The sequence below is a fragment of the Peromyscus eremicus genome, chromosome 1 (genome assembly GCF_949786415.1).
Source record: "Peromyscus eremicus chromosome 1, PerEre_H2_v1, whole genome shotgun sequence".
Lineage (NCBI taxonomy): Eukaryota > Metazoa > Chordata > Mammalia > Rodentia > Cricetidae > Peromyscus > Peromyscus eremicus.
Window position 1 is genome coordinate 84,687,404 of NC_081416.1, and position 23,135 is coordinate 84,710,538.

Below are 23,135 nucleotides of genomic sequence, written 5' to 3' on the forward strand. Positions count from 1 at the left end.
CCTTTCAACATTCTTCTCTATAAAATGGAACAGAATGAGAGTGGGACAATGTTAGAACCTGTAAGACATCCAAGCATGGTGGGCACTTAGGAATCACCACCCAAATGACCCTGACATAAACTGAATCATGGGTGGTCAGTGCTAGGTTGGTGCTCAGTGTTTTAGTGAAGGTCACAGATGAGCAGTTTTACTTGGCTGGGAGAACACCTTAAAATCAAATTATTGGCAATGTTTACAAAGTGGAAGAATCACGGAAACAGTTCTGGCTTTCTTTTAAATAGCAACTGTTGTGGGAAACCCAGGTCACATTCTGAATTGGTAGTGGTAGATAAACAAGAACAGTAGCCCATCCCTTTAGATAAATCATGGCCTGTTCTTCCTGTCACTGTCTCCGCCGTGCCTTAGTGTCCCCTGGCATTCTAGCTGATGGGTAGGCTCACCAGGGACACTCTGGGCATGAGATTTCACATGCTCCAGGAGCTGGGGGTGTGTGGCACTCTGCATTTGATAGCTTTCCAAGTAACTTCAAAGGAAAACCCAGTTACTCACATATGGGACTCCACTTTGTCTATGACTCTTCCTCATTCATTCTAAATTACCCTTTGTTTCAGTTAACCTTGAGTTTCAGGATCACAGATCTGCTAGACGAACATTTTACAACAGAAATAAAAACTTCCCTTCACCTAGCAGCTGTTTTCTTAGCACCAATAAGAAGACTACATGCAACTTATCTCAGGGTAATGATCAGCCAGACCGTGGTCTGAGCAAGACTTTCACCAGGTAAACCCACAGCCCTTGCCCTTCCCTCTTACTCAACAACTCTGGCGACTTTCAGAAATGTCAATAAAATTCCCAACTGATTATAATGTTTTCCCATGTAAACTGAAAACTCATGGGAATGGGTCCAGTGGGAGAAGGAGATTTATTCACAGATAAACAGCAAATCAGTGGCTGATCCGGGATGAAGACTTAGGGTTCAAAGTCCAAGACAACATATGCTGACCGAGGGAAAAAGCTCAGTCAGCGAAGTGTTTGCTAGGTAAGCAGGAGGCCTTGAGCTGGGTTTCTGGACCATGTGAAAACACTAGCCACGGTGATGTGTGCCTGTAATCCCGGGGCTGGAGAGATATATATGGGCGGATCCTCGGGGCTTGTTGGCCAGTATAGCTTAATTAGGGAATTCTGGGCTCAGTGAGAGACTCTGCTTCATGGACAGTATTGTGAAAATACTCCCTCTTGGGAGACTTAAATATCTATTCCCTCTTCATAAGACCTCAACGACAAACCAAAGTTCAGTTAAACCAATGATCACCCTGGGGGAACAAATGAGTTTATTAGGCTCTTATAGAACATGGGTGAGAGGTTATAGGCAGGGGCATGGTTACTCTGAAGCACCTGGAAGGTCTGCATCCAGCAGAGAAGATGGCTCCCTAGCTGCACAGATAGATCCTCTTCATGTTAAACTTCTCCAGCCTACATCCTCTATCCTTTTCCTGAGAACCCCGGGGCCATATGCAATTAGGACAGAACAGCTAGCTAGGTACTCAGGTGAGAGTTCAATGATCCTGTTGACTGCTCCTATGTAGGAATGTCCACAGTCCATAGGCCACCCTCCTATGTAGGAATGTCCACAGTCCACAGGCCACCTTCCTATGCAGAAATGTCCACAGTCCACAGGCCACCCTCCTAAGCAGAAATGCCCACAGTCCATAGGCTACACCATGATGGACTTTTGCAAAGAGGCACAGCTGGTCTCTTGAAGATGGAAGTTGTTTTGCCTAGAGGACTGAGTTCTATGACAACGTCCAGAGAAATGATGCCTAAAGTTGGTCTCTGCACACATAGACACATAAACACAAACACATACACACATGCAAGCACACTCATGCACTCATACGTGCATATAAAGAAATAAAACACAAAGCACCTGCCATCTGTAAGTATTATACTATTTCTTAGGCAGAGCTTCACAAACTTCTTCAGCAGAAGGCCAAAATGTAGATATGTAAAGCACTGAAACTTCTCAACTCTGAGGCATGGAAACACCCAGAGACAAAATGGTAAGTGAGCAGTGGTGGTAGCTGCATTCCAACAGAACTTTATTATAAGAGTAGGCTAGGCTGACTCTGGCCAGGGAGTTGTAGTGTGCTGACCCACGGCCCAGGACTTTACAAAGAGCTAACATACAGCCCTGTCCCTTGAGGAGTTCACTCTGGCCAACTGTTGATGTGGGTTGAGCATGGTGTGCCCTTCAGAGGACTAATGGCTGCAATAATGATACTGATAACTCTGGGGATATTGTACGAAAGGCATCACAATCTCGTCACCTAAGTCTCTGACAAGTCAGCCAGGCAGGGTCATAACTCCCATTCTACAGATGAGGAACCAATACTCAGGAAATGCTCACAGCTCCAACACTTGCACCACATCCCACAGCTCCAAACCCTGAGCTTTTTTGTCACATCTCTCTACAATGGACTGGTGAGTGAGCAGGAAGCCCCTAAGAAAGAAACATCCTGGGCTTGGTGCTGAGCATCTCATCACCTTCACTTCCTGGGCCCTGGGATCTCTGTTTTGGAGAGGGGTTGGACAGCACTAGGGACTCAACCCACTTGAGTTCACATCCTCTGCTATGTCCTAAGTGTGCATGTCTTTAGGCATATCTCCCAACTGCCCTAACCTCAATTTACCTGTCTTTGAAGTGGGTACAGAAGCATGAGTTACTAGCACATGTTTTCATAGGCCAGAAAAGGGTGTTGGATTCCCTGAAGCTGGAGTTACAGACAGATGTGAGCCATCTGACATGGTGCTGGGAACTGAACTTGGGTCCTCTAGAAGAGCAGGAAGACTCTTAATCAATGAGCCACCTCTCTAGCCCCAAGGGTATGAGTCTATTTTTATCATTCTCTTCCTCAGAGTTCCTTGGAAAATAACTCTCTGCTTCTGAGAGACAGCAGAGAGTCTAGATATTGAAGGATAGCCTTGTCTTTACTTATTGCAAAAGAAAGAGCTGTGTGCAATACCTCACTCTCTAAGTTAGCCTGGTTCATCAGAGACCATGATATCCCCAGGAAGTTGTGACTGTCTTACAGATGCCACCACCAGGAACATCCTGAGGTAGCAACACTCCCAAGAATCAGCATACTAAGGCTCTGGGCTACTATCTTTAAATGCTGAAGGTCTGCAGCAAAGGCTGGGATCACCCTAGACAAAATCATGGCCACTTTTCTTCTTTTGGACAGATAAGGCATTGCCCCTGCAGCCTTCTTGCTCTGTACAGACAGTGAGTGGAGAGTCCCAAAACACCCAAGTTTATGCTTAAGTTAACATTAGTCTGAAGGATCCTGGCAGCTCTCAGTGCATCACCAAATATAGGCAGCTATAGATGATCAGTGGAGATGTTGGGAAATAATAAATAACAACAGAAAATAGCTGCTTTTTCTGTGTCCACAGAGGTACAGAACTAGTGGGGACTAACATACCTACCTATCCTTAGCCCTACCAAATTCATTAGCTGCACGGCCACAAAAAACAATTTTAATCCCTCTTTGCTTCAGTATGGCCACCGACAAAGCAGATGACCTCCATCCCAGCAAAGCCAATGCCCAAAGAGGGTCTGGCACACAGCTGATAAAGAGTAGATCCAACATGACAGTATCCTAATCACATGGTGACCTTCTACATGGTCTCTGTTTGGTCCTGACTTGTAGCTGTGCAAAAGGCTGAGGTTCTGCATCCTGGACAAGCCTCCTGGTGATGGAGATGCTACATATCTGTAGCCATGCTCCAAGGGACCAGGTCAAGAGACCCGAAGCTGCACAAAGGCAGTTTTGATTATGCATCATCACATCAAGGATGTCTCCTGGTGTCATCAGCTTGTGCTGCTGTGCCTGCCATCCTTCTGCAAAGCAGAATGTCATCTCCATGTGACGACTATAGGGACCCCACCTGATCTGTTTCAGCATTTTATAGGGTTGTTTTTTTTTTTTTTTTTTTTTTTTTTTTTTTTTTTTTTTTTGGTTCCACTAGAAAGAGAAGAGAAAGAAAGCCAGAGCCCACACCTCCCAGGCACCACACTGTCCTGGGGGAGGAAACAGAATGAGAAGAAAGTCCATCTAGAGTAGGACTGGGGGGACCAAGGCTCTCTCCTGGCTTATGGCAAGCAGGTGAGCATTTCCTACCCTGCTACCTCCACACTGATCAGGACTGTACAGTGAAAGGTTATGCACAGACAGCTGTACAAGTAATGATGTTTCCACCTCTAGTTATTCCTTTGAGTTTACAGAGCATGGTGTCTCCCAACCTGGATACTCCTCAGGTTTTTCCAAAGTGCAAAACAACAATATTCTAGCCTTTTCTGGAGACCAGTGGTTCTCACTAAGGGGAAAGTTTGAACTTAGGGCATATTTTGGGACATTGTTGGACATCTTTGGTCATGACAGTTGAAGATGCAGCTGCCACCTGTGGGTGGAGACCACAGAGGATGGTCCCCAACAACACATTGACCCAGTCACAATGCCAGGAGTGCTGGGGTGATAAATCTGCCCTCAATATAGTCAAGCATATACCCAGAAAAAAATTGTTGTAACACATATTCCCGGGAATTGTGACTGAGAGGCAATATAGAGAAGATGATGGGAATGACCTTGGAAATTGATGCTTGGGTTACATCATCTCTTATTGTATGTATTCATCCATGATTCAGTCTGTCTGTCTGTCTGTCTCTCTCTGTAGTATAGTGTTTGTCTCTGTGTGTGTGTGTTCAGGTGCAAACACCTGTGCATGTGTGCATAGAGCTTGGAAGAGGATGTTGAGTATCTCACCCTAGGGCTCTCTGCCTTGAGACGGTATTTCACTGAACCTGGAGCTTACCATTTTCAGCTAGCCTGCTGGCCACTATACCTCATGGATTTTCCTCTCTCTCATTCCTCAGTACCAGGGTTAAAGACACAGCCACTCCAGGCTTCTAATGTGGGTGCTGTGGATCCAAACTCAGATGCTTACACTTGTGTAGCACTTACTCTTTCTGAATGGCTGTTTCTCTAGCCTGGGATGTGTGATCATGAACAGGGTTTCCGAGCATTTGCACCTCAGTTTATCTCTAAGATGGAAGGGTCATAAAAGCGGCAACACACACGTCAGGGCTATTGGGAGGTTCATGATCAATCCGGGGAGGCTAGTTCAGCCACTTGGCATGGGATAAATGCTTGCTAACTGCTGGGCAGTGAGGATAAGATGGCTCGTTGGTCTGGCCTTAAAGGCTTGCAGTGGCTTCCTTGGAAGGTATGTGGGGGGGCAGGTGGGCTCACCTGGAAGCGATGGAAGTCCTGAGGCTTGAAGTCGTTGGGGGAGCAGCCACACCAGTCCACGATGTGTTTGTACTGGCACTTGCAGCCCAGCTTGCGGTTCCAGTTGGTGATGCGCAGGTTGTTATCCACCATGGTGTCACAGTGGGGGCTGTTCTCCAGGACTGTGTGGAAAAAGGACTGCAGAGGAGAGAAGGATGAAGCCTGAGAACCCAGTAACATACAATTAAGTGTGTCAGATTGGCATGTTCTCCCTGAGGACCATGGAGTGCAAAGGCTTTCCAGGACCCCGATATCAAGTCTATCTCAGGCACACAACATCAGCTGCCAGGCCTGTCCGTCTCAGTGTGCAGATGTCTGTTTAGACCTCATGGGATAATTCTACTTACAGGTCTATTGCCTTGGACATTCCTTCCCTAGTGCCTAAAATCCGATATGAAGATATCTGCCCCTTATCACTCAGGACATCTGCTGTCTGTTTAATAGATAGGAAGAGTTTCTCAAGATGTATTAACAAATGGGGACCAGAAGCAAACAGGGCGGACAGCTTCCCAGAAAACTACAGGCTGCAAGGACTCTTGCTTGCAAAGAGCCAGACTGGAAACCTATAGGTTTCAGGTCTGCAATAGATTGGTAACAATGTCCAGTGAACTTGGATTTCAGCTCTGGATGAGGAAGGCCAGACTCTTGGGTCTACCCATACACTGACTACATTGCAGGGAAGGGCAGGGCCGCTCGCTGTCCATCACTCTCACTACAACACAAGAAAAGGTGGGTGGGAGAGATGCTGCTATTGGTAGTGCTGGACCAGGAGCCACTGCACTAAGACAATGCGGCTAGAACAGAGTGCTTGCTGTCCACGGTCCTTAATCAGGGTGTTGCTAGACTGGGTATTGAGGGTTGATTTCTGTCTGTGGTGCTGAAGGTGCCCACACAGTGTGGCCATAACACAAGTAAAAGTGGTCGGACAGCTTCTATGCATGCCTTCTATGCTAATGAACCAGGGCCCATAGTCCTCTCCTAATTCTAGGACTCTTGGCCAGTTCTTTCAAGGACTCTGAGGAAGAGGTAATGCTGGGAGGAAAAGAGAGACAGAGAGGAGACATAATGTTTGGTTAGAGACACTGAGATACTGAAAGAGAAGGGAAAGAGAGATTTCTGTTTCAACACTATTTTATAACAAGCTCTGCCAACTGGAGAATATGCTTCCTCTGGACCCTGGTTCCCAGGGGAAGCTGTTGGTGGATATGTGTCTGACTGTTGCAAATTTATGGACACAGCCTTTGGATTTTTTTTTTTCTAAGCCCTGGAGCTGTCTAGGAAAGAACAAGCAGGCAGACGCAGCACAATGGAGGGAGAGGATCTGACAGAGACCCCAGGGACATGTTTTAGTGCTGAGGTAGGGGTGGGGAAGAGAGTGCACTCAGAGTTGTGGGCACCGATGGTGTCATTGGCATATTGCTGAGAACAACCAAACTCCCAGAGAATCTCTTCTAGATGGGCGGATGGGAAAAATGAAGCTCCACCTGCCACTCAGCTCCACTCACTTGTCTTCCTGTGATGCTAATGACATTGGCAGGGGACCTGGATTTAAACTTGAATTGTCTACAAGCCCACAGAGGCACCTCTCTTCCATCAAGCAGTGGGGAAAAGTACCCAATTACCAATTGCCCTGTGTCCTTTATAACGATGCAGAAATTCCCTGCAAGATAATGGATGAGGAGGTTATCAGAATGGAGAGAAAAGGTGATTTTCGCTGAAACAGGATTAAAAGCTGATGACTTAACATGTGCACAGAATAGTAAAACCTGGCTCAGAGAGGCTGAGCTTCTCCTCACACTGAGGCGTGTAGACAGCCAGTCCTCCTGGGAGCTGGCCCCTGACCTGATAATACATGGGAACCATCCATGGAGATGCATGGTTTGTTCCAGATTTTGTGATCAGAGTTTGTGGCCCAACAGGGGGGAAGCAGAGAACCACACATGGGCAATGCCACAGGCTCCATAGAAACAGAACATGCACTGGGGTTTTCCCGAGGTTAGAAGTCAGGATAAAACTGCCTGGAGGTCAGTGAGATGAAGCTAGATGCTCCCGTCTCAGATCTGATAAGGCAGCTTCTAGCATGTGATGGGCAATATATGAGGATGTGCCTGGCTGTTTTAGAATGGTCTTGAGCCTTATGCAATGGGGACTGCACCTGGATGCTACAAAAGATTCAGGGGCTTGTTCAATATGCTCCACAGGAAGGGCTGGTCCCTGAACATTTGGCCATGATGGCTGACAATGGAGAGGGCAGTGAAAGAGACCCTGTTTAGTTTCCTCAGGGCAAGTTTGGATCAAGAGTGTGCACATGTGTGCACACACATGTGTGTACAATGAAGACAGCACTATCAGGGAGTGACAGGAATGACAGAACTGTATTCAAATGATAAAAGGGATTACTGGTGCTGAAAATGGTTATTACTTTACTGCATGATTGATGACTGGAGGATGTATTAAAAGTTGATGTGGCCATGTCCTGGAACTGTTAGCATGCACTGCACAATTGCAAAGAGTGTCGTCAACAATCAGAGGGCTTGCAATTTTAATACTTTTTTTTTTTTGCTGCAAAATAGCAATAACATCTTTTTCTAGAAAATTCAGAATATTGGATTTTTTTCTATTACAAATGGGGGCTGAGTGCCTTGACTAGGGCTGCTTTCTGTACTTTGCATGGAGAGACCATGTTGGTAGCATCCCTGACATTGTATGTGCACCACAGTTCTTGCTATAAGGTCAGGATCTGCTGGGATCAATGTGGTTCTCCAGCCTTGTCTGGTGATTTACAGGATAGTCCTGTGGAGCCAGGCTCACACTGCCAAACGTTCACTCTATGCTAAGGCTACACATAGCCCCTGTCCCTGTCCCCCGACCTGGGATCTTTCCTGGTACTCACCTCAGCAGGAAGGAGGGTGTAAGAGTAAAACTGCTTCATCTTTGTCACCAGGTCATCCGTAGAGAATGCCACATATTCCACAAACTTCCGGTTAAGCAGGAACCAGTCAGAGCCACCGTCCACAGCAATGCCCTCTGGGATCCGCCGATCCCCCAGGCGCCACATGTGTGCATCACACTCCAGGAAAAGACGGTCCAGGCCCTGTTTCCGAATGAACCTGGGCAAAACAAGTTGACCTTGAGTACCTGGGAAAGAGAGGTTTTCCCAGAGCCCAAAGACACCATCATGATAGTCAGGGCATTTATTGAGTATTTTCTGTGTGCTCGTTGGAGCCAGGATTTCGTGATGAGCCCACTGCTTATTCCTCTGGAATGAGGGAGGACACAACACTTATGGGGCAGGAATTACCATTGCCCTATTGGATGGAAGAACCACTGGATCCCAGAGAATCTAGTGTAGCCAGCCACCCAAATTCGATCTCCCCTTAACTTTTCTAGAAATCTCTCCCAACAGCCTTTTAGTGGCTGCTGTGACAGTGTGATGAATGCAGCTCGTGGGCCCTCATCTTAGGACAGTGCTATGAAATTCCTTTCCATGCTCACTCACTCACACTCACATGCACACTCTCACACGTACACTCACACTGACATAACTCAGTTGGTAGAAATGCCTGCATAGACAGCATGCATGAAGCCATGGTTCAATCTCCAGTATCATTTGAATCTGCCTGGCATGATGAAATCATCTCAGCACTCAAGAGGTGGAGGCAGGAGGAACATAAATTTAAGGTTGTCTTTGACTATGTGCTGAGCTCTGAGGCTAGCTTGGGGTTGATACACACATACACACACAAACACACACACACACACACATGCACACGCATCAGATTTAGATTCCAGCATGAGTGCATGTTTGGAACCTTCTGGGCTTTAAGCTCCACATGGATACCGAGCTTGTTAGAGTGAAAATCCTTCCTTCTTGATCCCCACAAGCACCTAGAGCCATGCTTAGCATGTGATAAGTGTTCAATAAAGGCTTGTTGTGAAGAAACTGAAAGTTCAGGAAGAAACCTTGCTCATAGTTCTGCTATAAACACCACAACAAAACCATGACATGTTAGTATTAATGTGTATTGTTCTTTTTTCAGCACTAAAGTTCAAACCCAGGGCCTGAGCATGCTTGGCAGGTACTCCACCACCAAGCTGCAGTCCCTGTTCATACCTGTTTCTCAATTCACACATTATACATGGGTTTAATAAAATATTTTGAAAAAATAACAAATTATGATCTTTTGGGTATTTCATTAGCACATTAAATGACGAGATGTGGTGGCATCCTGGCACATCTATTAAGTATTTTTGTGGAAGCGGTGGGCATAAATTATGCTTTGAGGCATCTATACAAACTATAATGTGATATGAGAGCTTGTAATTCCAGTCTGTGCTTAATTCAGTGACCACTGGTATTGCTATGGCTTGATACTTACATGATCTCAGGTTGCATTTGGTGGAAAAAAGTGAAAAGTCCATTTGAGCTCTTCTCATCCAAACACAAAACTGATGCCCCTGTCTTTCATAGTAGAAAACACATTCTGTCTGTCTGTCTGTCTGTCTGTCTGTCTGTCTGTTTCTCTCTCCCTCCCTTTCTCCCTCTCATCTCCTTTAGGACTATGCAGGGCAGATGGGACAGAAGTAGCATTTCTTCTCTGTCACTGTTTCTGTGTTTCTGTCATTTTCTATGTCTGTCTGTCTGTCTGTCTGTCTCTCTCTGTCTGTCTCTCTCTGTCTCTCTGTCTCTCTCTCTCTCTCTCTCTCTCTCTCTCTCTCTCTCTCTCTCTCTCTCTCTGTCTCTCTGTCTCTCTCTCTCTGCAGCTAGGAAATTCAAAGCTCCTTACATGAGATCTAAGGAAGTGGGTGTGTTAGGAGTGTAGGCAGAACTATAAGCAAGCTTTCTTCTTGAACTTGCAGTTCACTCACAGCCAGACTTTATTGAACACCTAGTGTGTGTTAGGCACGGTTCTAGGTGCTCATGGGAGTCAAGCAGAAGGAAAGAGAATCCTTGCTCTGATTAAACTAGGTGTCCATGGGGAGTCTGCAGTCCAGAAAGCTCCCAATCCAGGGATCCTTCTGTCCTTCTGCTGTTCCAGCCTTCTGAGCCATGCACTGGTTCAGGAATCTGAATCTCTGAAGCTCTGATTAGCAGCCCTCTGTGTGAATCTTCTCCTGTCACCCCTAGAGCAGTCCTGCCCCATGCTAGGCTGGCCTCACCCCTGCAGCAGTACTGCTCCATGCCAGGCTGGCCTCACTCCTGCAGTAGTCCTGTTCCATGCTAGGCTGGCCTCACCCCTGCAGCAGTCCTGCTCCATGCTAGGCTGGCCTCACCTCTGCAGCAGTCCTGCTCCATGCTAGGCTGGCCTCACCCCTGCAGCAGTCCTGCTCCATGTGAGGGTGGCCTCACCCCTGCAATAGTCCTGCTCCATGCTAGGCTGGCCACTTTCCCAAAAACACACAGAGGACTCATATTGACAGAATCCACCAGAACACCCAGATATCCAGAAGACTTGGGTGTCCAGTATCCCTGGTTTTATTCTTTTCCTGGTGAGTTCATTCATAAAGTCTCCTTCTCCTTGGGAAGTTCAGTAGGAGCTGTTCATTATAAACACGCTACCACTTCCACAGAAACAAAACTGGAGTGTGACAGGAAGTCTTGGGCTTTGAAATATCAACTCCTGTCTTGAGTCTAGTCATCATACAATAATGTACAGGGGCTGCACAGGACCATGCTAAACAGATAACTTATGTGAAAATTCATATGGAAACCATACTAGCAGAGAGAGAAAGTGAAAAAGAACCCATCGGTGAGGTGACTAGCAAATCCCTCCTTCCATGGAGCAGCATTTAAACCCCACATTCCATCGTGGGCTAGAAGCATCTTCTTGTAATTTTAATGTGATGTCCCAGGTTATAATACTCAAATGCAATATTCATGTATAAGTCATTTCCAAAATGAAATGTTCATGACTTTGGGGAAGTGGGTTCCACATTTACTGCTTTTCCAAACAGGATAAGCTGCAAATATGTGCTTCGGTTAAGTATGAGTAAATAAAGAGAGCCCATTCCTGAGAAAAGTTTCTGACACCACAGGGGCTACTGAGGACTTTGTTTTGTCTTAGAAGAAGATGGTAGCAAACCAGAGTCTGGTTATCAACCAGGAGAGCAGAGTCAATTCTTTGAGCCAATATTTATTTTTTAAAAAATTTTCATTTACTCTGTTCTGTGCATTCACCATGACAAAACATAAAAGGTGACGTTAGAAGACAAGGTAAGTCTAAAGACACCCTCTTTTTATAGCTCCTGGTTCTCTTCCATGAGGGCTGAGCACTAGTTTGCATCTATGGAACTAACAATATGCAGAAGGGGATCAAGGATGTCCTCTCCATCCTCTCAGTTTTATTTCTCATTGCCATGGTTACCTTGGGGAATCTGGGCAACAGGTGGCGCCAAAGCAACACAGGCACTATGAAGACCCAGGTACTGATCCTAGTTCAGCATGACTCCATGAACCCACAAAAGGAGTTCTAACAGCCTTCTGTATCAGATGTTCTGCAAGGGCCTTGCAAAGCATTTAGCAAGCACTAGTTACCCAAGCAATGAATGAGGGCAATCATCAATCAATTCTTCCATATGGTGACACCCTTTTCCTATCCCTAGCATCTTGACTTCTTTTCTTGCTTTATTGTTAACCAATGCATCTTCTTTCTCATGTGCAAGGTTCTTATTTAGTTTGTCATCTGTTTCTGCTCATGAGGTGTAAGTCTTGAGATGGCAGAGATGTTTGTCTCCTGGTTCTCTCCCATATCCCTAGAATAATGCATTCCATATACCAGGTACTCAGTAAATGTTTACTCAAGGGATTAATGAACAACAGAAAAGGCTGGAGCATAACGATTAGACAATCAGGAAGTCACAGAAATGACACAACTAGGTACCCACCCAGTTCCTCTAACACATCTGACATGCAACAGAGGTGTTAGAGGAACGGACTCTCTGAAAGGCTGAGTCATTTCAGCCAGGCTTGGTCACCCCAGCACTTGGGAAAGTGAGGCAGGAGGCTTGCCTTAAACTTGAGGGCAGCTTGGGCTATATAGTGAGTACCAGGCCAGCTGGAGCTACACAGCAATAACTTGCCTCAAACAAAACAAAAACAAGACAGGTTAAGTAACTTCTCCAAAGTCACAGAGCTAGGGGTCTTGAGCTTGACTCCAAGGCAAGCTCTCAAGATTTCTGTCTTTCTTCATTGCTTCAATTCACCAGGGCCCCTCCCAAAGGAGTAAAAACAAAGGCTTTAAGCATTTTCACTGTTTCAAAAAGATGGTGTCTGGGAGTAAGAGTCTCATTTTGCTTTAAAAGGTTTTCTGGGGGTCCTCACTTACACTTTCAGAGTGGTCTTCTTGAATTTCATACGGAAGCACTTGCATTCAGTTTTACTTCCTGGGTTTTGAGAAATGCATGGCTTGCCTCTCAAAGTTATTTTTACTTACAATATAGGACCAAGTCTTAGCTAAATAGGCTCCATTAGGAATCAAGGGACCAAATTCTAACAGCTGAGAAGGAACCTAAGTCACATGGAAGGTCTTGATTAAGTCACAGGGTCCAGCTGCCCCCAGGGAAGAAGAGGTCAGTGAAGAAGGGCTCCACAATATTATCAAGAGCTAAAGTAGTTTCTCCATTCTGCTCATTCCCTGGCTGCCATCTTGGCATAACCACCAAGTATGGGGTTATAACTCAGGACTTTCTTGTGAGTTCTACAAGGATGGAGGCTGTCCCTTAGGGTCCTCAGTGTGTTCAAAGAAGCCTTAGCAGTTCACTAAGATAACCAATTCTACAGCTGAACAAAACAAACAAAGAGAAAAGCAACTGAGACCCAGAGAAGATGAATGATGTCCCAGAGTCACATTCCTGGACAAACCAATCTGCTCCATGTTCTCCATGGCAAGCATCCTGTCATGGAACCCCTTTAGAAAAACACAAACCAGACATTTTACTTAAAACATAAGGCCCAGGGTTGAGCCATGGTTTAGCTGGTCAAGTGCTTGTGTAAAAAAAATGAGAACCCAAGTTTGATCTCCAGAACCCATGTAATAAGCCAAGTGTGGTGGTGCATACTTGTAACTCTAGTGCTCAGAGGCAGAGGCAGGTCAGGTGGATCCCTTGGCTCTATGGATGCCAGCCCAGCCTAACCAGTGAACTCTAGGCCAATGAAGTGCTACATCAGAAAACAAGGTAGATGATTCTTGAAATATCAAAGGTTGACCTCTGGCCTCCACATGAACACACACACACACACACACACACACACCTGCATATCCACACATATATCTTCACACATACAAATAAGCAAATAAATAAAAATAGAACAAATAAAGCCATAAAACAAAGCATGATAGCCCACAAACTCTGCAATCATTCAGTCATCTGACATGCTCACACATTACAGCCATATGATGTAGGGGAGCCATGAAGCCAGGCTCCTTGGTCTAAGGTCTATATATGGAACTAACCCCACATTTCCTTAATCATGTGATGCTTCAATATCTCAGGCATAAAAGAGTCACTGAAGCAATGCCTACCCCTAAGAGTTAGTCTGAAGGCTTAAAAAAGGTAGTGTGGGGGAGGGCTTAATGCAGTGCTGGACATATAGTCAGCACTCCATAAGACATTTGTGGTGTTGAAGTTTTCCTTCATACAAATAGATCTTTTCAATGTTTATCTCTTTTATTATTTTCTGGGATTTAGTAAAAAGGCATGCAGTGTATGTCAGGAGCTGAAAAGAAACCCCCATGCTGGAAAGAGATGATGCTTCAGCACCAAGGATAGCGCCCACAATCCCTAATTGGAACCCCAGTTTGTGAAGTTATTTCATTTCAATGGTTGTGATGGTGGAGGTGATAGGTGTCATACCCATCCTTCTAATTGTGCCCAAGGTCTACCAATACAAACCCTTCCTGCTATCTTAAGTCAGGAGTTAGCACTAGGTTCTGATCCAGGCAGACTCCAGCAGACACTGGTACAGGGAACTAAAGGGCTTGGGACAGCCACGATTTTTATCAGCCCTGGAGAGCATTTTTTGATATCTTCCAGACCCTGATCTCTATACTGAGACTGGGATTGAGAACACCATCTCTGTCCTTCTCTCTGATCTAAAGGCAGAGAACAAAGTAGGTAGTGAGAGCCAGCATTTGCTGAGTACACACGACATTCTAGGCCTGATCCATGCACTCAGTACATACTTTCATGCAGTCTTTTCTAGGAGAGAGGCAGATAGACTGGGTGTGTGGGGGGGAGCAAGCATACACATGGCTGGTTAGTGGCAAGAATGAGAAATCAACCTTAACTGTCATCCTCTGGATTCCATACCCTAAGCCACGAGATCATAACACCATTTTAATGAACAAGTAGAGAGAAAAATGCAATTCACAAATATGCGATTTTACTTTATGTGTTTGTTGTGCAGGGAAAATCAAGGGCAAGGGCAAAAAGCTGCTAAGGAATTTTAACTGGTGAAGACGGCCAGAGATAGCTGCCACTCTACACTGTGCAGGGAAAACCAACATGGCTTGCTGCTCAAAGAGAGAAGAGAAAGATGCCCAAGAGGAAATGCAGAACCAGTGGCTTGAATTCTGAGACCTACAGATTCCAGAACTCTGTGTTAGTCCAGTCTTTAAGGCCAGGAATCTGCTTGTCCCTCCTAGAAGCCAAAGGCTCACTGAAGGCCTTGAGTTTTATATAGTCCATGTACTGTTTGTTTGCACATGGATGCAAATGTGGTGTGTGTGTGTGTGTGTGTGTGTGTGTGTGTGTGTGTGTGTGCACATGTGCATATGCATGCAGTCCATACTTGATGTCTGGGATCTTCTTTGACCTTATTTTTGAACAGGGTTTTCACTGAACTTGAAGCTTACTGACTTGAAGACTGTCTGGCTGATGAGCACAAGGATCCTCTTGTCCCCACATGCTCCCCTCCCCCAGCACTGTCATGGCCAGTGGAGGCTACTTCATCCAGATTTATCTACACAGGTGCTGGGGATCCAAATTCAGGCCCTCATGCTTCTGTGGCAAACACTTCACTTAACAATTAGGAGGCTCCTTTCCAGCCCCTTCATGTATTTTTAAAAGCAGCGTGTCTGCTGCTTTCTATTTTCATTATCAGAGTGATGCCTGTCATTTCTAGACTGTTTTGGATGTAGAAAGAAATGCAAAAAAAAAAAAAAAAGGAAAGAAAAAGAAAAGAAAAGAAAATCCTATTCTACTCCTCAGTGATTCTGGGAATGTGTTTTCTTCTTTTTAGGCTATTTTCTGAGTATTCACATTTTCATGAAAAACCAGAAAGGTGCACAACAGAGTAATGGGAGGGGATGTATGAAAAGTCCTGTGCAGGGGGTGGGGGATGAGCGTGGGCATAACACAAAATTCTAAGGTGACATGGCCCCTGAAACTCATAGGGCATCATGAGTGTGATAAATGACCAAGTCAGGTGTATGGGAAGGAAAGTAGAAATGTGATCTGCTTTCTCTACTGGAAATGCAATATTAATTATGTGTTTTCATTAGAGTGCTGTGTGTCAACCAGGGGAGGGAGCCCATCTCTGCAGAAGCAAGATGGTACCAAAGGACCTCCTGACAGCAGATCTACCAGGAGGAGGCTCCTGGCCAGGCTCCCTGTGGACTTGCCAACTTTAGGTTAATCAGTTGCCTGTTTACACATCCAATGGGATTTGAGCTGGAGAATTAATTCAGTGTCAGAGAAGGGAAGTACCTGATGCTGCTCTGAGTCATTCTGGTACTCCATGTGGGAAAGCTGCCGGCAGCAGGTGGAGACCAGACAGGAGAAGAACGGGGAGCTGCCTGTGCTGCTTCCAATCTGGAGCTGGATCCTCTCCCAGTCTCAACCTGACACTGGGAAGACTCCAGAAGCTTCCCTGAGAGTTGAAGTTGCAGGTCTGTCACTTCTGAGATGCCTCTCCATCATCATCATCATTTGCTCCCTACTCAAAGCAGCTGTTCCAAGAGACTGTATTAATTTACCTCCTTCGTTGTTTCTGCAGTACTGGAAAGGGAACTCAAGGCCTTATATGTGCTCCCAAGTGCTCTGCCACGGAGCACTAAATATTTTTACATGTACTTATTTATTTCATTTGTGTATGTATGTATGTATGCACATACATATGTGTTCACATACCATAGCACACATGTGGAGGTCAGAGAAAAACTTGCAGAAATTGGTTCTTTCCTTCTACCATGTGGTGACTGGGGATTGAATTCAGGTGGTCAAGCTTGGCAACAAATATCTTTACCCAATGAACCATCAGCCATTTAAAAAAAATAATATCTCCTCCTCTAGGTCTCTCTGTCACTCTGTCTCTAAGTCTGTCTCTCCCCTCCCCTCCCTGTGTGTGTGTGTGTGTGTGTGTGCACACGCGCGTGCGTGCGTGTGTCTCCATGGGCCAAGATGTGCATGTGGAGAACAGAGTATAGCTCTGTGGAGTTGGTTCTCTCCCCCAACCCTTACCTGGGTTTTGGGGTCAAGCTCAGATCATCAGGCTTTTATGGCCAAGCACTGTAACTCACTGAGTGTCTCACTGGCCACATACAGTTCCTTTAAAAACTTACTTTGAGGAGGTTTCACTAAGTCTCCCAGACTGGCCTTGAACTTGCAATCTTCCTTCCTCAGCCTTCTAAGTAGCTGGTATCACAGGCCTGCACCATCGTGCCTGGCAAACTCAGTACATTCTAGCAAATTCTACAGGGTTGACGTTATTCTTGCCACTCCAGTTTTACAGACCAGGGAGCAGATAAACAGATAATTGATGTGGTTTACGGATCGTCTCACATAGTGAGTACTGAGAGTGGGAGGTGACTTCTGGTCTTCTGACTTCAGAGTCTGGATGGCTAACTTTTTTTTTGAGACAGGGTTTCTCTGTGTAGTTTTGGTGCCTGTCCTGGATCTTGCTCTGTAGACCAGGCTGGCCTCGAACTCACAGAGCTCCACCTGGCTCTGCCTCCCAAGTGCTGGGATTAAAGGCGTGCGCCACCACTGCCTGCCTGGATGCCTAACTTTTTATGCTGGAGCTCTTTCAGCATCAAGCCTTAGGACCTTGGAGGATGGGGTAAGACAAGGTGATTGTCTAGTCCTCAGCTGCACACTTCTCTCCAATGGGAGAGCATCTATCAAGAGAGGTTGGAATGAGGTAACATATTCAAAGTATCCAGCTTGGCGCCTTCCTTGTAGTTTGTGAGCCAATTCACCCTGTTGCTATTTGCCTGCTATACACAGAGGCAAGGGCCATTTGGAGCTAAGTGCTGGATACACAGCTGGGATGTAGCAGAGATGACATTTTGATACCAGCATTTTTGCCTTACTGTTTACATTATATCCCTTCCCAAACACCAGGCTCTTGGTTTTTGCACAGAGCAGAAAACATCCCACAAGAAACTATTGTATTGGAGGGAGCTGGCTTATCTTTTCTACTTCCCCGTCCCCACATACCCCCCGAGACTCTGGCGGACTGCATCTGAGCAGAAGCAAGGAGCTCCCAGAGACATTTCCATTATTCAGGGCTCAAGCTTCGGCCCTGCTGATGCTCCCTAGGAAATGATGAGTGCACCATACATCAGTCACCCCGTTGGCCACTTATATTTTTTGGATAAAAAGTAGGGGAAATAGGGAACACAGCACTACTGTTCATTTAATTACAAGAACAGTCAGGACCAATTTGGCAGCTATTAAAATACAAGTTTGCTTTTATGCCATCTCCTCACAGTGGGAGCTGAAAGTCAAAATTAGCTGCTAAGAGCTGGAGACAGGCACAGAGGGGTCAGGGTGGCTGTTAGGCTCTGTATAGAAATAAAAACCGAGGTACCCTGCAACCTGTGCTGCATCCCACCGCTTGCTTTTGTTCCTCGCATCTTGCTGCCTCTCAAGCTCCCTGCTTTTGTCGCCTGCTCTTACAAGAGTCACTCTAGAGACAAGCCATGCCAGAGTGGAATGGGACTTTGGAGACTAGCTCATCCGACTCTATTGTTCTGCAAAGGGAAGAACACTGAGGCTCAGTTAAGCCGAGTAGCTGCCTCCGGATCACCTCAGCACATTATCAGGCCACGAACCGTATGGTTACAAGGTCATAAGGCCTGGGGGAGACTCTACTACTATTATTCTGTTAAAAGGACCTATTAAACCTACTCCTGATGACTGATGGTTATACCCATAAACAATGCACATCTCAACCCTCATCTGAGAAGCTTCTAGTCGAAGTCAATGGCAACTAACAGAGACACACAACTGGACACGGTGAAGAAAACGAGACGACAAAGTATTAAATGAGACCTTCTCCCCAGGCTCAGGGACAGTTGCTGAAGAGGGGACAGAAAGACTGTTGGAGCCAGAGGCAGGGAAGACCATAAGGAAACACTGTCTCCTGGACACGGGGGCAGCAACATGACCTTACAGCAGTTGTGCCGGCATGCACAAGACCCGTGCGAGTGCAAGTCAGACCAAATCCCAGCATGGAGAGGGGAGGTGGGCATGGAGTCCTACTTCTAGCTAAGAAACTCCTGGCAACTGATAGCTGCTGGAGGAGGGAGGGGGAGAACACGGTTCCTGGTGAGTTGACCATGCTCCAGTGGAAGGCCACAGTGCCAAGGCTACATGGGCTTTACAAGTTGGTTTTGATGGTTTTAAATATTTCTGTTTTAGAATAAAAATAAAAAGGGTTCAAAGTAGGGTGTGTAGGGAAGAGGATGGGCCTGGGAGGAGTTGGAAAAGAGGACGAATACAATCAAACACACTGTGCAGGCTGGTTTTTAATGTCAATTTGACACAGGCTAGAGTCATTTGAAAGGAGGGAACCTTAATTGAGAAAATACTTCCATAAGATCAGGCCGTAGGTAAACCTGTAGAGCATTTTCTTAATGAGTGATTGATGGGGGCGGGCCCAGCCCATTGTGAGTGGTGCTATCTCTGGGCTGGTGGCCCTGGGTGCTGTAAGAAAGCAGGCTAAGCAAGCCATGATAAGCAAGGCAGCAAGCAGCACCCCTCCATGGCCTCTGAGTCAGCTCTTAACTCCATGTTCCTGCCCTGTTTAGTTCCTGTCCCAACAGCCTTAGATGATGAACAGTAATGTGGAAGCATAAGCCAAATAAACCCTTTCCTCCCCAAGTTACTTTGGTCATGGTGTTTCATCATAGCAATAGTAACTCAAGACACACACTGTGCAGAATTCTCAAAGAACTGATAATTAAAAAACAAATCACTTGGTACACTGGAGCAAAGCAGGGCTGGCACACAGGGAGGTAACACCCTTGGGAAAGTTGGATTGGCCTCTTTGGACATACTCAGTAGGCCTCGAATCCTAGCCCTGCCCTAATTCTGCGAGTCCAACATTTCTCTGTATCTCATCTTCCTTGCTTGCGAGATAAAATCAGTGAGTGAGTTGTTAGTGGCCACAATCTAAAGCTAGAAAACCAAGTCAACACTCAAGAAAATGGAATCATCAAGGCTTGGTGCTGTCGTTTGAGCTGCTCAATTCAGCCATACCCGAAGTTAGTGTAACTTGTTCCAGTAACTCTCCTCATCCACAAGTTAGCCTGAAACGGGCTTATGTCACTAACTGACAAAGAATTCTTTGTGCCACAGCACTTGTGAGGGAACATCCCTGCCCACTGGGTAGAGGCAATGGGGGATGGGCTGTGGGAAGCCTAGTTCACACATCAGGGGAAGAATTGACTAACAAAGAAAAGTAAGTTTTAGGCAATGGTACATTAATTCATTTTGTTACTAAATTAATACTAAAAATATATTGTCCTTAATTCATGTAAATGAGAGAGTGCCAGCTGGGGATGTAAAGAGTGAATATAGGAACATGTAAACAATTTTGATCTGAGATACTTGGGCTTTATGGTTTGAGAGACAGGTGTTAGGAACATGTCCTGCTGCTCTGAGCCCTGTAGGCACTATATGCCCACCACTGGTGTACCTGGGTCATACAGGGTGTGCTCATACATGCAGGACAGAGAGCTGAGATACATTCCTACCAGTAGGACTTTGGTTTTTATGCTTGCCACGGCAATGACGTCATCATTATCCTCCTCCTCCTCCTCATCACAGGCAACATCTCATTTAATCCTACACATACAGGACGGTTGCTGTTTCACTCTACTGGTAAAGGAATGGCCTCAGAGAGGTTAAGCTACACAAGTAAGTACTTTACAGACTGAGCCATCTCATCAAGTCAAGCTCCTAGTTTTTGACCCTGCTTACTCTGAGTGGGAGAGGTGGGGGTTCTGAATCCCTCCAGTCTCTATCCATACCAGCAGTGGGAGGAAGTATGGAAGACACAGACTGGAAGGTTGGACCTCTGGATTTAACTTCATGCTATCATGAGTCTTTCATCTGGAAAGTAAATCCTTTAAGGGTCTGAAGATGCTCTTGTTGACTGCTGGAGCAGTGCCTGGCATGTGGCTGGCATGAGGTAAGTAGCTCTCGAGTGACAGGCACAAGGATTAAATGATGGGGGGCCATGATTTAGATGCAGTCCTCAGTCTGCCTCTCAACAATATGAGAATTAACCATGACTACTCAGCTCCTAGGATTACCAGAATAAAAATGAACTCATAAAATTCCTTGGGAAAACAAAGATGTAGAAGGTTCTATGTGGGCTGGGCGCAGGGGGATGGTGCAGCTGATAAAGTGTTTGCTGTGTAAGCATGAGAATCTGAGTTTGATCCCCAGAACCCATGTGAGAGAGTCTGTCTCAAAAATAAAATGGTGAATAGTACCTGAGGTATGATGCTTGGAGTTGTCTTCTGGCTTCCACATGTGCACACACACACAGGTGCATATGCACCTGCATATATGTGTGCATTCCATACATATATGTAGACAGGTGCGTGTGCACCTGCATACACATGTGCACCCCCATACATATACATACACAGGTGCACATGCACCTGCATACACATGTGTACCCAAACACTCATGCAAGCATCCACATACAGGAATAAATTCAAAAGATTTCTTGGGAGAAAAGCTTTGAGCCTGCGAGAAGCATCTGCTTCTCTGTCCTTGGCCAACAAGAGGGACCCTTGAGCTCTCACACAGGTGACTTTCCTCTGGTTGTGTAAAATAAATCCAGAAGAAAGGCCCCCATGACAGCTTCCCATTCCTATGGTGCCCAGTGCATTACCTTGCATTGTCCCGGCCATGTGACTTCAGGAAATTCATATCTCGGTATCGGGAGAGAAATGCCACCAGCTGATCATTTGTCCTATGGAAACAAACAGGAGAGAAAGTCAGGGTCCTCTGTAGAGCATGGGAGTGTTGGGCCTTGCCTCCCTTCTTAGTCCTAGGAAACAGATTTCACTGTTTTCCTGTTCTGACCACACTGCACAGCCTCTAGATAGGTACTGTGCCTGGGCCTGCCACATTATGTGAGAACAGGCTGTCTTCTAATTTCATTCTGGCTATTGTGTTGTAACATCCCAGAAAGGGGAAATTTATGGAGAGAAAGGGTTTATTTTAGTTTAAAATTCCTGGTTATCGTCCCTCACTGCAAGCAACAGCTTGAGACGGCTGGACACACCACACCCATATTCAAGAGCAGAGAAGAGTGAATGCATGCTCATTCACTGTCTTGACTGATTGTCATGCTCAGCCAGGTTTCTCCACGATTATACAGGTCAGGTCCTCCCCTCACCCACCCAGTGAACGGTGACATACACAGTGGGCTGGGTCTTCCCACATCAATTATTCCGACTCTGCCCATCCTCAGATATGACACAGGCCAACCCAATATAAACAATCTTTCATTACAACTGTCTTCCCAGGTGATCCTAGGTTTTGTCAAGTTGACAGTTACAGCTAACCAGCACAGGCTGTTTGTGTATCTCTCTCCCACATACTCCACTGTGCAAGGAAATCTGAGGATAGAATTGTGTCTTACATGCTTTGGTATCTATGCTCAGCATTGGGCGTGGCCAACAATAGCCATCAGTATACCTAATGTCATATACAGATCAGCCTCAGGGCCTTTGCACTTACTGTGCCTGGGCCATTTCGTCCTATATCTCTTAATTTCTAGCCTGCTCTTATCATTTAGGTTTTTCAAATGTTTTTTATTCAGATAGGTTTTTTTTTTTTTTGGCCGCTCCACCTAAAGTAGCCCCTGCCTCCTCCACCCCACCTTTATCACATCACAATGTTGATTTGACTATTCTATCACCATATGAAAGCACTCTCTTGGTTACCTTACAATATAAGGTCCACAAGGAGAGAGTCATTCTTGGCACACAGTAGGACCTACACTAATGTCTGGTGAATGAATGAATGATGAAGAAGGAATGAAGGAATCAAGATGAGCTGATTGAGTACCAACTCCTTTGGTGCACAGTGAGCAGTGAATGAATCCAAGTGCTCGATAACCACTGGGCTGTGGATTGAGAGAGCTTTAAAAAATATGAAGCGCCGTGCAAATGGATGACATTGTTCCCAGCATTGTTATCCCAAATTTATCACCATCAATCTTGGCGTTCACAGTGCCGTCACAGCTAATCAGCTTGTGCATACAGCTGTGACAGTATTTTAAAAGGCAGTCACACAGGTCTCCATCTGCCAGAGATGCAGTCGCCTCTTCCACTGAACAAAACCAAACAGGTAAACGGTCCTGATGTGACAGCTCCTCTGTCACCAGGCTGCTCTGCTTGGGAGGAGTGCTTCTTAGAGGGCAGGGGCTAACCACTCTTCTGGATTGGGTGAGGTGGGAAGAAAGAGGCTCTATGGGAACACAATGGGGTTGGACTCTTTGTATGTGTGTGTGTGTGTGGTGTATGTGTTGGGGTGTGT

At 45.8% G+C, this 23,135-nt stretch overlaps 1 protein-coding gene across 1 annotated transcript in view; it reads right to left on the reverse strand.

The window, feature by feature from the left end:
* Window positions 1-23,135, reverse strand: part of Xylt1 (xylosyltransferase 1) — a 204,962-nt gene that overhangs the window by 21,444 nt on the left and 160,383 nt on the right. Inside the window, exons 6-8 of the mRNA XM_059259203.1 lie at window positions 21,481-21,561; window positions 8,242-8,458; window positions 5,310-5,486 (exon numbers count right to left, since the gene is read on the reverse strand). Coding sequence (XP_059115186.1) covers window positions 5,310-5,486; window positions 8,242-8,458; window positions 21,481-21,561 — 475 coding nt within the window. The remainder of the gene's footprint in view (window positions 1-5,309; window positions 5,487-8,241; window positions 8,459-21,480; window positions 21,562-23,135) is intronic.